The sequence below is a fragment of the Montipora foliosa genome, chromosome 2 (genome assembly GCF_036669935.1).
Source record: "Montipora foliosa isolate CH-2021 chromosome 2, ASM3666993v2, whole genome shotgun sequence".
Taxonomy (NCBI): Eukaryota; Metazoa; Cnidaria; class Anthozoa; order Scleractinia; family Acroporidae; genus Montipora; species Montipora foliosa.
The window spans coordinates 20,210,472-20,222,971 of NC_090870.1; the positions used below are offsets into that span (position 1 = coordinate 20,210,472).

The following is a 12,500-nucleotide window of genomic DNA, read 5'->3' on the forward strand; positions in this document are numbered from 1 at the left end:
AGGCCTCGCGAATGGTTTCCTCTAGGAACCGAGCACCTGTTGTTGCTCCTCCATATTTCGTGCCAATGGACACGGCAAACTGTTGAACCCACTTGGAGTTCAGCAGCTCTGGCTAAATCTTCTGACAAAAAAATTTTTGCCAGCACATTTACGCCACCTTTTGTTGGCTTTCCGATATTTCTTTGCGAAGGAACCACACAACCGAACCAACACAACAAGGAGAACTACGTAAAAAATATTTCCCTTGTCAAGCGCGAACGCGCCCGAAAATGAAAAATAAACTTTTCAACGAAACAAACTTTTCTCCCAGTTTCTTATGCTCTTACTTTTTGTTTTCAAACTTCGCAATAAGGGATTTTATCTCCTTTACATTGGATTTAAATACTTAACCGGAAATGCGTGATTGGCCGGAAGCTCAAATTTGTACTCATGCGCAGTGCGTTTTGCCGCGGTGTTTCTGTTGACACAGATCGTGTGAACTAGCTTGTCACATGACACCATAGCAAACTTGAGACGAAAGCGCAAGTGGATTTCTTCTAAGCAAAAAAACCGTACGCATTAAAGGAAAAATCTTATCTTGACTTCTTTGCTCTGAAAACCACGCCAACAGTTGTTGATCAAGCTCAGGATATGCTCCCCAATAAGGTCCCGTTGCCTGATCTTTCCTCCAGCAACAGAACCATCGACTCGCTGACGCCGTATTCTCTGGCAATCTCAGAGTTATTTTTTACAGCTTCTGCTTCGGTGACTATTTTAAGTTTAAAGGCGAGGTTGTAAGGTTTCCAGTCGAATAACTTTTTATAAAACGCTTCGCTTGTACAAAGACATGTTTCCAGTGAGGTCAGTAATTGTTTAATAATGTTCGTCACATGTCACAATCAGGTCGCTTGTTTGTTCGTAATCTTTCGTGTTCATTTTATCGCTTTGAGTATGATTTTGCAGTCAATGTCAATTTGTATTTTAAATTATAATAAAGTTTCTATATAACGCGCGCTCTCATTGGTTTAAACAGCGTGCTTTATGAGAGTAGAAAGCACGGAACAAACGAAAGCTCACGCAATCATCCGCAGAAATGGCAGATGAATTTCCGAATTTATCCTTGGGTATTATTGAACAGTTTGTTTTCCAATTGTCATGTCGGAAACGTGCAGGTTTTCATGGGCAACAATGCAGCCGGTTTTTAATTATTTTGATCCTCGTTTTTGCTGTTTTTTACGGACTGAAACCGAACATTGAGGCACTTGTTTTACCATAAATTCAAATTTTGTGTGATTTCTGTCAAGCCACTTTCCAGTTGATTGATGTTTTGACAAGCCTTTGTTTCATTAACCAATCAAATAATTTTAAACATTCTTACAAGTGCTCTGATTGGTCCAAATTAGCATGCTTTATCAGAGTATAAAGCACTGTGCTGACGACACCTCAGTTGGCCACAAGCAGCGCTCGCTTTGAAAATAAAGTAGAATTTTGAAGAAAATAACTTGTTCTTTATCATAAAACAAATAAAGACACCTTGACTGTGCTCTGTTCTGTTGTAAAGCACTTAGGAAGGGGCTAGAGCACTCAAGAAGTAGGGAGAAACACTCTCCTACGGGCTCGTGTTTCCCCCTACACTCGTGCTCCAGCCGCTTCCTGCGTGCTTTACAACAGAACAGAGCACAGTTAAGGCTTCTTTATTTGTTAATTACGAAAATTCCATAGTCGATAGTGAAGAAAAGGTCCCCAAAAAACCTGTGGGTCGACTGTCGGTCGACTGTCGGCCGAAAGATTTTGCCACAAACACAGACTACCAGTAAGTCGACACTGATAAGAATAGTCTTTCCTTTTAAGTTGCATTAGTCACCACTCAAGACTAGCATCATGGAAGCCGCAACTGCAGCTAATACTTCTGTCCGCCATATTGGAAATGTAAAACTAAGTCCCAATCCCTCTCGAATTATTCCGGTGATTAAGTCGCAAGTTTTTTTGAACATGTTTCTTAAAGTCATGTTTTTATTTTGTTTTGTCGTAGATCATTTTTTATTGTTGGTCATTGACTTTTGTAAACTTGGTGGCTCCTAAAGGAGCTGTTTTTTTGTGCTAAGGGTGAGACAGCATCATTTGTAAAACCTCTCGTCGAATTTCAGAGGCAACAGCTTCCCCTCACGCCGCAGGTTAGCCATGACTGGAAGGTAGAGCCGAAGTCTTATAGCCGGGTATTATGCATTTGCAATTCGTGTCAATCAAGTTGATTTTTTGCGTAAGAAGTTTGCGGTCTCGGCTTATAGCTGAGCTCGGCTTGTAGCTGAATAAGTACGGTATGTCAAAACACCAACACAATAAAGTATTGTCTTTTGTCACACAATATCACCCAGAATTACATACTCCTGGGGAAATGGTGCCTGATTCAGAAAAACATCTCCCCTACAATCACAAAGAAACATCCCTCAGTTATCTCACATCAATGTAAATGTACAATGTACATGTACAGTGATGTTTATGTACAAGCTGCTGATTGGCCTTCACTATTTTTTTTCATTTTGTCATCATTGACATGACCAAAAGAGTTGCACCAAATTTGTTTGTATGGACTGAGCTTACTGTGCTAAGGAAAATAGAATGGATAGAACTTTACAATAGGATAAACCAGTTTGAACTACCCCAACCCATTTTACTGTTAGTACTATTGGTAGTATTAGGAGTACAGCTGTAAGATTGACCATTAACAATGCTGGAGAAAAACAGTGTAAACGAAACAAAACTAATCAATTTTATTTGTTACATACCTTGAGTGATTTTCTGCCAAGGCAAGGTCATCATAAGGTAATGAATCCTCCCAGTCTAAGATAGTGTCTCGCAGCCTTCCACTATGTCAGCATACAAGATTAAAAGTACATGTAAATTTCCCACTCACACTAAATACATTGTACTTAGGATGACACAAACATTTATGTATACATACAATAAACAGACAGCTACCGATAAGGATATTCAGGTGACTTGTCACCTGAATAGTACAACATTGATTTTTTTACCCTTTCATACGTAAAGCGTATGACTGCAACTGGTTCTAGAATACCACATACGTAAAGCGTAACAAAGGAGACTAATGTCACGCATGCGCATCATCAATGGCAAATTCAATTTTATTTGCATTGTGATTGGTTGAAAACCTTCGAGACAGTCTTAGAACGCGGGAAGAAAAGATGTCGACGCTATCGCTAGTTGTAGTTTTTATTGCATTCACTTTCAATGCTATCTATGCACTTGTGGTACAAATACCGAAAGGAGATAGACAAAAGCTAGAAAGACCTCGGCAATTCCTTCTACTTGCGAAAGTCCTTTATCTCGGATGAAACGAAACATGCTTAGATCGGCTGTTTTAGAATGATGCGGTGTGCTCAGACTAGTCAAAGGATTGCGCGAAGTTGGAAAAATCTTACCTTATTCGCAACGCGTAAAGTCATGATTGAATGTGCAAATCACAATATTGAATAATGTTACGTATTAAAGTAACTGGAACCGGCATTAAAATTTTCCGCTGTGGTTTTTTCACGTGGATACCCGCGCTTGAAGTGAATGCAAAACAAATTTGCCAGGTTGACGAGATTTGCTTATGGCGCGTCAGTGGTAAATGAGCTGGTAATCCGTTCAAAGGATGTCACAGCTTAAAATTTATCAATGAATGGAGTTAAGGTAAGTAACAGAAAAACATGACAGAAGAATTTCGTTTGTTCTCTCTTTGACGCGAATACATCCTATCCGGACGAAAGAGTCATTTTGCAAAATGTCAATCGGTTTACAGCTTTTTCTGTTTAAACCGAACTCGGTCATTAAGAGTACAGGACTTTTGTCTCCGACGTTCGTCCACGAAAAGCCGTCAACAGGTGATATTTTGTGAGCCAAAGATAAGGTTTGACTAGAGAAACTCCCGGTAAAAGTGGCACAGCGAATACTGAACCCCGACGTTTCGACTTCTTCGTTTACCAAAGTGCTTTTCTTTGTTGACGAAACAGTGCTTGTTTTTTCCACCATCAAGTGTTATTTTCTCTGGACTAAGACATCAAAAGTCTCTGTATTGTTAATGTGTGATTTTCATACCGTCTGGACATTTTTTTGTCTTTTCTCCTCTTGAAATGTGAACTACAACCGTGTATATTTGACGCGCAACTGAAATTTTCTTACCCCAAATCAGACAATGGCGTCAGTGTTCACGTTACTTTCGGTCAAATCTCAGCAAATATGTCTTGGTCCAGCGATCGCCATTAGTATGGAAAGCACATATTTGTGAAGAATCGAACTGCTTTGAAAGTTTTCCTTCAAAAGTGGCAGGGCGCACAAAAATGCCCTGTGAAAGTAAACCTAATTTCCATCGAAACTTGGCACTTTGAGATGCGATGATTCAACTCTATCCAGTTGCAATGCATTCTTAAATGCAATGTACTGCAAGTAAGACTCTTGCTTTTATTGCAACAAATAGTAGTCCCAGCTATTAAAAATTATACTTAATTACATAAAAAATGTTTAGTTAGTGTAGTAATATTTACAAATAAAAATGCCTGCTTACCACAACTTTGCACTGCACTTTTCGATTTGATAAATTTCTTACTTTAAATTTGAGGGAAACTGTAGTAATTGAAATTTTAAAGATATTTACAAACTGTATAGTAAAATTTACATGACAAGTAATTATTGTAAAATATAATTTTATTCATGATGATTTACATGATAAGTAATTATACATTATATTTGTAAATAATGTATATTTTAAAATTTTCATTCCCTTGTGTGGCTGCCTTGCATGGGTGTGTGTGTCACTATTTGCATCTTTCTGCTTTTGGAATCCCATTTCATAAATAATACAAATATAACAATTCTTTAAACTTTGTATGGTGAATTGTTTTACCTTTGTCTGCACATTCAAGTTTTATGAGACATGTGACTGTGCAAGGAATGGCAGCAAAAATAAACAAAACCAGGTCAATTAAACTTTTTGACACACAAAACAGCCATAATATTCAGGTATACCTTCTCTTCAATTTCTTCTGCAAGTTTTTTGCAGTTACTATAAGTTGCCATACACCAAGAATGAAGTAAAAAAAAAAAAATTTAATGTCGGAACACAAAATGGTGTGTGATGTTCCATCATCCTAAATCAATGTATATTAATTACTTAACACTGTTGGAATCAATATTAAAATAAATTTTATTGGGACACATTAGTTATTAAATACTGGCTCAATTACTGATACGGTAATATTATTGATGTACTATATTTAATAATCCCCTTTCACCCCTAAACCGGCCATACTTAGTATTTAACTCATCAATAGGGAACCCCCAGGGGTCAATGGGTTAATTAATAGACTAAAAACATTTAAGACTGCAATGGCTGCACATTTTGTACATTTTCATCCTGGTTTAGGTAAATTTACATTATTCTCTGCAGTGAGATAGTAATTTACCACAAAAGTGAGCAATGAATATGAATGAGCATGAAATGCTCACATCAAAATTAATAAGTAGTTAATATTGTGTCAGAGTTCAATCACAAGCCCTTTTAGTTTTAAACATTGCACAGAAGACAAGACCTGCTTTATGTATTTCCAGACATCCCAATTTTAATTGTACATTTAATGTGGGTGTAATTTACATCTACAAATGGTCAAGTGAAATTTTTACCTCCCCAAAGAGAACTCATTCAGAAAATTTCATTTCAGTACAACCTACAAGTCTGATAGCAGTGACCACATCATTCCTCACTAATGTATAGATTTCCTAAGAACATCAACATCACTTTTGCGGAATTCGCTGGTAGCATAAATGATGAAAACAATGAATAATTACTATGGCTAGACTTAATGGAGTTACCATAGATCAAGGACAGAATTATCCAATAAAGTAATAAACTGGAGCTTCATTATTGACTCATTGTAGCATATATTATCAAGCATGCCTTCATGATCAGTTGATGTATCTAAGAATAATGTTTTGGTTCCGTTAAATGAAAGTTCTTGAAATTTTTAAGGTAGTGTATCTTGAGAGTGTTTGCACATGAGATAAATGCAGTGAACCAGGTTGGCATCAGACACATACACAAAATAGAGGTGGCGCAGCTGGTATTAAATTTCTGTCGACATATCTGTTGAGATAAGATGTTCTTTCAAAGGACTGAGGACATCTCATAACTCTAAACGATCAATGCAAGAAAGTGAATGAAGTGACATACTTCCTTCCAGCGCTGCATTCAAGTTGGATAAATCGAAGCCTGCGAGCTCGAGGGATATATTTCGCAACCACGTTAGATAGTACTCCCTTCCCAACAAAGGAATCTGGCCTTTGCTCGGGTCTTTTCGCACTTTGAGCATTTGTTCCGATGCATTCACTTAAATGGAGAAATAAAGCTAAAAAGTATAAAAGCTGACTGGAAGCAACTTCAGAGGCGTTGCTTCCCCGAGCAGACTAAAAGGGCTGCTTGCAAAAAGCGTAATGAAAGAAAACTTTCCACCGACTAAAATGCCCCTTGCAGAATCTTTCCCTGTCACTTAAAGTTTAAATGACCACCTTCAACTGGCAGAAGCTATATAGAACGATCATAGAAGCACAGGTTCAAATCACCGCTTCGAAAGCCATCTTTATTTACATCACAGCGCGCGGTTGGAAAACTGGATACTACAATTTTCAACAGCCAATCAGACAAAAGTCTCCTTTGTTGTAAAGCGTATGACTGCAACTGGTTCTAGAATACCACAACAGATTTGTTCGTAGAAGGCCGACTGAAATACTCCGACTAAAAATAGAGATCAAATTCTTCCTTCAAATCATGGCGTGTTAATTAACAAATCTGTCAGATTTCACGCCTGACAAAAATTTGTCCTGCGACGGCGTCTTTGAAGTTTGGTAAACCTTGACAAAATTTGGTCGATCTAAAAATCACCGGGCGCACTTGTCTCAGGGAACTGGTGACAGATTTTTTCGCAAAATAAACAAAAATTTGCCCAGTGTGTCCGGGGCCTAACCCATTGTTCAGTACTGTTCAGTGCTTCTGTAAACAATGTCGAATTTCTCTGCAGTCAAGCTTGGCTGACTCCCCAAATGTGGCAGCACTAAAGTTCTATTCGGTTCTTTTTGGAACTTGTTTCTTCCGAATATATTCCAAAGGAATCCCTCAACTACAAATGCCCGGGTACAAACGTTTTCCAGTCGGTGGAAGTGGAAAGATGGTTTTTTTTCTTGAATGTTCGGGACTGTAAATAACACTAATCGAGATGTGTTTAGAGAAACCTCCGAAATGACTCGCCGAAACATCTTTTGCAGAAAAAAATGAAAGCGAAACGAAGGTGAGATGTGAAAACATCTTTCCAAGATGAACGACCTTTCGTGCAGTGGTGCACCGTGACGTTAAGTCTCTTTGGCACGTGCGCGACACGTGAAGATGTGCACATTGGTAGTTCAAATAAAATATCTCGACCGAAATGCAGAACTTGAAAATACGCTGTTAATTTATCCGAAGTGTGTACTTTCAGAAGTACAAAAGTTTAAAAGACAATCATTGGACCACCATTGGACCAGTATCAACAATTATTTTATTTTGTGTCAACCTGTTTCCTCTGAATTCAAAGTCTAGTGGCTTAAGCAGTGCCTGATGTCAGAGATCTTGTAGCACATGCCTGCATGGCATGACATTGTATTACACCGTAAGAATATTAATATAATTATTACATAATTATTCATAAACTAAGAGGTGTGTTGATGCAAAATTTAATGTTAAATAAAAGCAGAATGACCACCAAACCCAGAAAGCCAAATTGGGCAACTGGACTAGTGAGTGTGAAATGTTTTTTGGAATAAAAGCAATTAAAAGCAATTAGCCAGTTCTCATCTCTATAAGCACGCTATTCTGGCACCTGGTTATGCACACAAGACTGGGAAGGAGAATAGGAAACTGTCCAATGCCTTAATTGCGGAATGCTAGGAAGATGAATCTCACTCCATCATACATAAAGAACGGCTGGCTTTTTGTTGAAGGAGATTCATATTTGATTGACAGGATTCTGGAATATCTGCTGAGAAATGAAGCTGCTTCCAACGGATGAGTAAACAATACAATGTACATATCCTTCACAAACATTTGCTACCTATATGATATATAACTAGTAGGCTTTTTGAACTACCATTCCCTTCTTAGCAAATTCAAAATACTGCCGACTCAAACCCATTGCTTCCAGATACATCTTGATGCGCCCTAAGTATGACATTTCAATTTAACCCATTAAACCCTGAGAGTTAAACTTAATAGATTTTACTCTTTTTAAGCCAGAAGATTTTACTCAATGGGGGGGGGGGGGAAGGTGTCCTAGGGGGTTTGAGGTGCACGTGAATGTCCCCATTAATCCGTTTTTGTTCCTGTGTTGCTGTTTGTACTGTAATTTGGATGTATGTCGGTATGTTGTTATTGTTGTTGTTGTATACTAGGAAGTTGCACTCCTGGTCCCTTGGTATAGTATTTGTGTCGATTATGTTTTTGAAAAATAGCAGCTTTTCAAACGGAAAATTTAGTGTTATGTTCTCTGAATGTTAGGGGACCGTCAAACGAGTTATAGAGAAGAAGTTTTTAATTGGTTAACAACTAAAAGACTACTCCATTTATTTTTACAAGAGGTGCTGAGTTTAAAGGAAACAGAGGAGTTCTGGTTAGCTGAATGGAGTTACAAAAGTTTGTTTAGTAGCCTTACAAGTTCTAGAGCTTGAGGTACATTCTTTTTAATAACAATTTTGCCTTTGGGAAATTAAAATATTACTCAGATCCCGAGGGACTGTTTATAACAGTTATACCTTTACAGAAACCTATATATGCTCATTATAATGATGATCCAAATTTATGTAAAAATGACTGTTTTTGATAGCTTATCTTCGTTTCAACGTGAACACCTACATGTAGTACTAGCAGGAGACTTTACCTTGTTTCAACAGATCGCCATTGATAAAAAAAGGAGGAAGGCATTCTACCCACTTTACATGTACTGTAAATCAATCGAAGAATTGAAATTCTAAAAGAAAATATGGATCTTACAGACAGTTGGTGTGATCTTCACATGGACACACAACGTTGTACATGGACAAGAAGTAAATCCGACATTAATTGCCGATTAGATATCTTTCCTATTAATTCTAGCCTACTGATACATTAGAAGTGGGATATTCTGTCAGGCTTCAAAACTGATCATTCATTAATTAAACATATCTGATTAGAATGTAATGTGAAGTGCTAGTTTTGTACCCCATATGAACCATGTGAGCGTTATAGCCCTACTAATGGAAATGGGCCCACACAAGGACAGAGAAAAACTCTGACCAGGGTGGGAAGTGAACCCACGACCTCCAGGTTACATCCGGGTTAAATTGTCAGTTTTTAAAAGACCTGGAATATATTAATATCATTAAAGAAACTATAAACGAAGTAACACAAAAGTGTAATAAGACAAGACAGTAGATGAAATATTGCTAAGGGATGTCACCAAATTGCATATTAGAGCGAGCTCAATCAAATATGCAAAACAACAAAAGGCCAAACATCAAAAACTGAGAAAACCCTGGAGATCGCACTTTCCTTGTTTGAACAAAAACTTGAAAGTAACTGTTCTGAAGCTGCAAAATGTACAGTACTTGCGAATTTGGAGATTAAGAAACTCAGTCTAGAACAACTGATCAACTACAGAGTGCAAGATTCAACTATTAGGTACAGAACTCGGTACAATGAAGGGAAAAATACAAACTATTTCGTTGATTTCGAAAAATGTGCACTTAATAGCAAAACAATAAGGAATCTGAAAATAGAAGATAACACCACTTCAAATACAGATGAAGAAATTCGAAATCAGGCGAAGTGCTTTTATCAGATGTCAAATATTAGTTAGTGATGCACAAGTAGTCAATAGTAAAGACCTTTTTTGGTGCAGGACAATGACTGTAAAATAAGTGAGAATGAAAGTAAATGTTGTGAAGGTTTGTTAACGGTGGCAGAATGTTTAGGGAGCTTTAAAGCTATGGAATCCAATAAGAAACCTGGAATGGATGGAATCCCAGCTAATTTTTATAAAATTTTCTGGAATGATATAAAGTCTTCTTTCCTTGATTCTGTTAACGTTTCTTATGCCAAAGGCCTCCTTGTGCCATATTAAAAATTGGAGACCCATCTCGCTTTTAAACTGCCATTATAAAATTGCTGCAAAATCAATTCGTAGTAGAATAAAGAAAAATGCTGCTATATACACGTAGTATCGTTACGTTGTCTTCGACAACAATTGCTTCTTTGGTCGTCGGATTCACAAAGTGAGGTTTGTTTCTAACTTTATTTGGCTAACCTGATGTTATGTACAACATTGAAACCAAATGGCAAATTCTGTATGGGTTTAAAAAACATGGAAGGAATCGAAAGCCTTGAATGCATCATTCTGTGTTTCCTGAAGTCGCAGTCAGTTGGCTGGCAATTTACATTATTTTGTACTCAACTCTGCACAGTCTTCAGGTAAAAAAAAAAATTGGAAATGTGACAGTGAAGAATTAGTTAAAAGAAACCTTGTTGTCTATTTTGTGCTTCATTATTCATGGAAAAGGTTCTTCAGAAAAGGGGTTCTTCCTGAACTGTCAGAAATTTATTTAATTGCATATGCTTTGTGACATGGATTGTGTGTGTTCTTTGCAGACACACAATTGAAATAGCAAGAGTTTTTTGCCTCTAATAGCAAAAAGCTGAAAAAGGCTTTTCTGAGATTTCCAGCCTTTGTGAATTAATCATGTTGTGTAATTTTCGAGCTTAACAAATTTGCATATGTGGGTTGAAATGTGATACGGGAGGATTTTTGTGGTAGTGCACTGTAAGCAGCGCGTGCTAAAGACATGAAAATAAACAGATCTGTTGGAAGTGTGCTTGAGTTTCAACAAAATGAGCCCCAAAATCAGCAAAAATTTGTGCCGCTAATGAATAATAAAGTAGCTGCTATTTCCAAAACGATGGGGTCATCTTTAGAAAAAATAGGCACGCATTGCGTACGTGTGGTACTGCAGTAAAACACATTGACATATTGTCAACTGAACTGTGTTTTGTCTTCCAGGAGATTCAAGTTGTCTTTGCGTAATATCTAGCTCTAACAGTACATGATACTGTTTTGGTATTGTATATCATTGCAGTGCCATGGTAGAAGTCTTAGATAAATAGCACCCTGAGAAGACATGTGGTAACTAGCAAATTAAGTGCTAAACCAAGAAAGATTGAAGAAAATAAAAGGGAATCGAAAAACATTGGCCTCTAGGCTGACATGCTGATCATTTTGAAATTCCCTCAAAACTTATTTACACCACAAGTTTAAGCGTGCACTCTGAGCGTCCAATGCCTTTGTAATACAAAAGTTCACAAAACTTATTCCCTCTCCGGCGGGGTTAGTATCTGGATGGGTGACCTAAAAATATACCACCTTGTAACAGAAGCATAGGACTGAAAATTCTATTTTAATGCTCAAATATGGAACAAAGTATGGTACTGATTTTGCTACCTTGCTTTATGCAAAACAAATATTGATGCAAAAGTAAATAAATATTGATACACAGTTTTTAGGAACAGCAGAAGGAAATTTTCAAGACGATCGATCGAGAAGAAAATATTTTCCAAAAGTTATGACATGAACACAACATTAATTTTGAACCACCAAATGAATATAAAAAGTTACCTTCAGTGAAAAAACTTTTGGAAAATTAATTTTTTGCTAGTTGTACTTTTGGCTGCACAAGTAAATCGCAAAATCGAAAGTGACATCGAATTCAGCAGGCGCCGTGATCAAGTTACCACGGCATGTTTACTCGCGAAACATTGAAGCGTCTGTGTCAAGTTATGGCAAGATACCACGTTTTTGTTTTTGTTAGTTTTCTTTTTCTATCAAGTGTTGTAAAGTTTGACAAGAAAAGTGCCAATTCAGCACAAAACTCCAACTCTTTTTCTGCAAGTCAGCACTTTACTCTCCAAGACCAGGTTATTTATCACCAGGTAATTTCATTGTTTTGGAAATAGCAGCTACTTTATTATTTATCAGCGTCACATTTTTTCGCTGATTTTGGGGCTCATTTTGTGACAGTTCACATCAAACCCTTTTCCAAAGAACCTTTATCGTAAATAATGATGCACAAAAGACACAACAAACTTTCATTCAAATAATTCTTCACTGTCACATTTCCAATTTTTTTTAACCTTTGCAGAGTTGAGTATAAAATAAATGTACCGTATTTACCCGCTGATAGGCCGCACTTTTTTCCCGCAAAAATGGGACCGAAATTAGGGATGCGGCCTATACGCGGGTACAAGCATTTTGATACCTCATTAATATGCAAGAGATCTCACGGTCATACACTAAATTGGCGTTTTAATGTTCGCATTCAATTGTTACTAACTTACAACACATACAACTAAACACTAAACCATTGTTTTTGTTAACAAAATATCCTTTAGAGTGAAATTGGTAAGTTTTCAC

General features: G+C 37.2%; 1 protein-coding gene and 1 pseudogene across 2 annotated transcripts in view; both read right to left on the reverse strand.

The window, feature by feature from the left end:
• The window catches only part of LOC137986914 (uncharacterized), a 9,302-nt pseudogene extending 8,901 nt beyond the window's left edge, over nucleotides 1–401 (reverse strand).
• The window catches only part of LOC137992638 (NAD-dependent protein deacylase sirtuin-6-like), a 124,714-nt gene that overhangs the window by 72,480 nt on the left and 39,734 nt on the right, over nucleotides 1–12,500 (reverse strand). The window contains exon 4 of one of the 2 annotated variants that reach the window (XM_068838092.1): nucleotides 2,766–2,846. The exons of the other annotated variant lie outside the window; for it this stretch is intronic. Coding sequence (XP_068694193.1) covers nucleotides 2,766–2,846 — 81 coding nt within the window. The remainder of the gene's footprint in view (nucleotides 1–2,765; nucleotides 2,847–12,500) is intronic. 2 annotated transcript variants of the gene reach the window in all.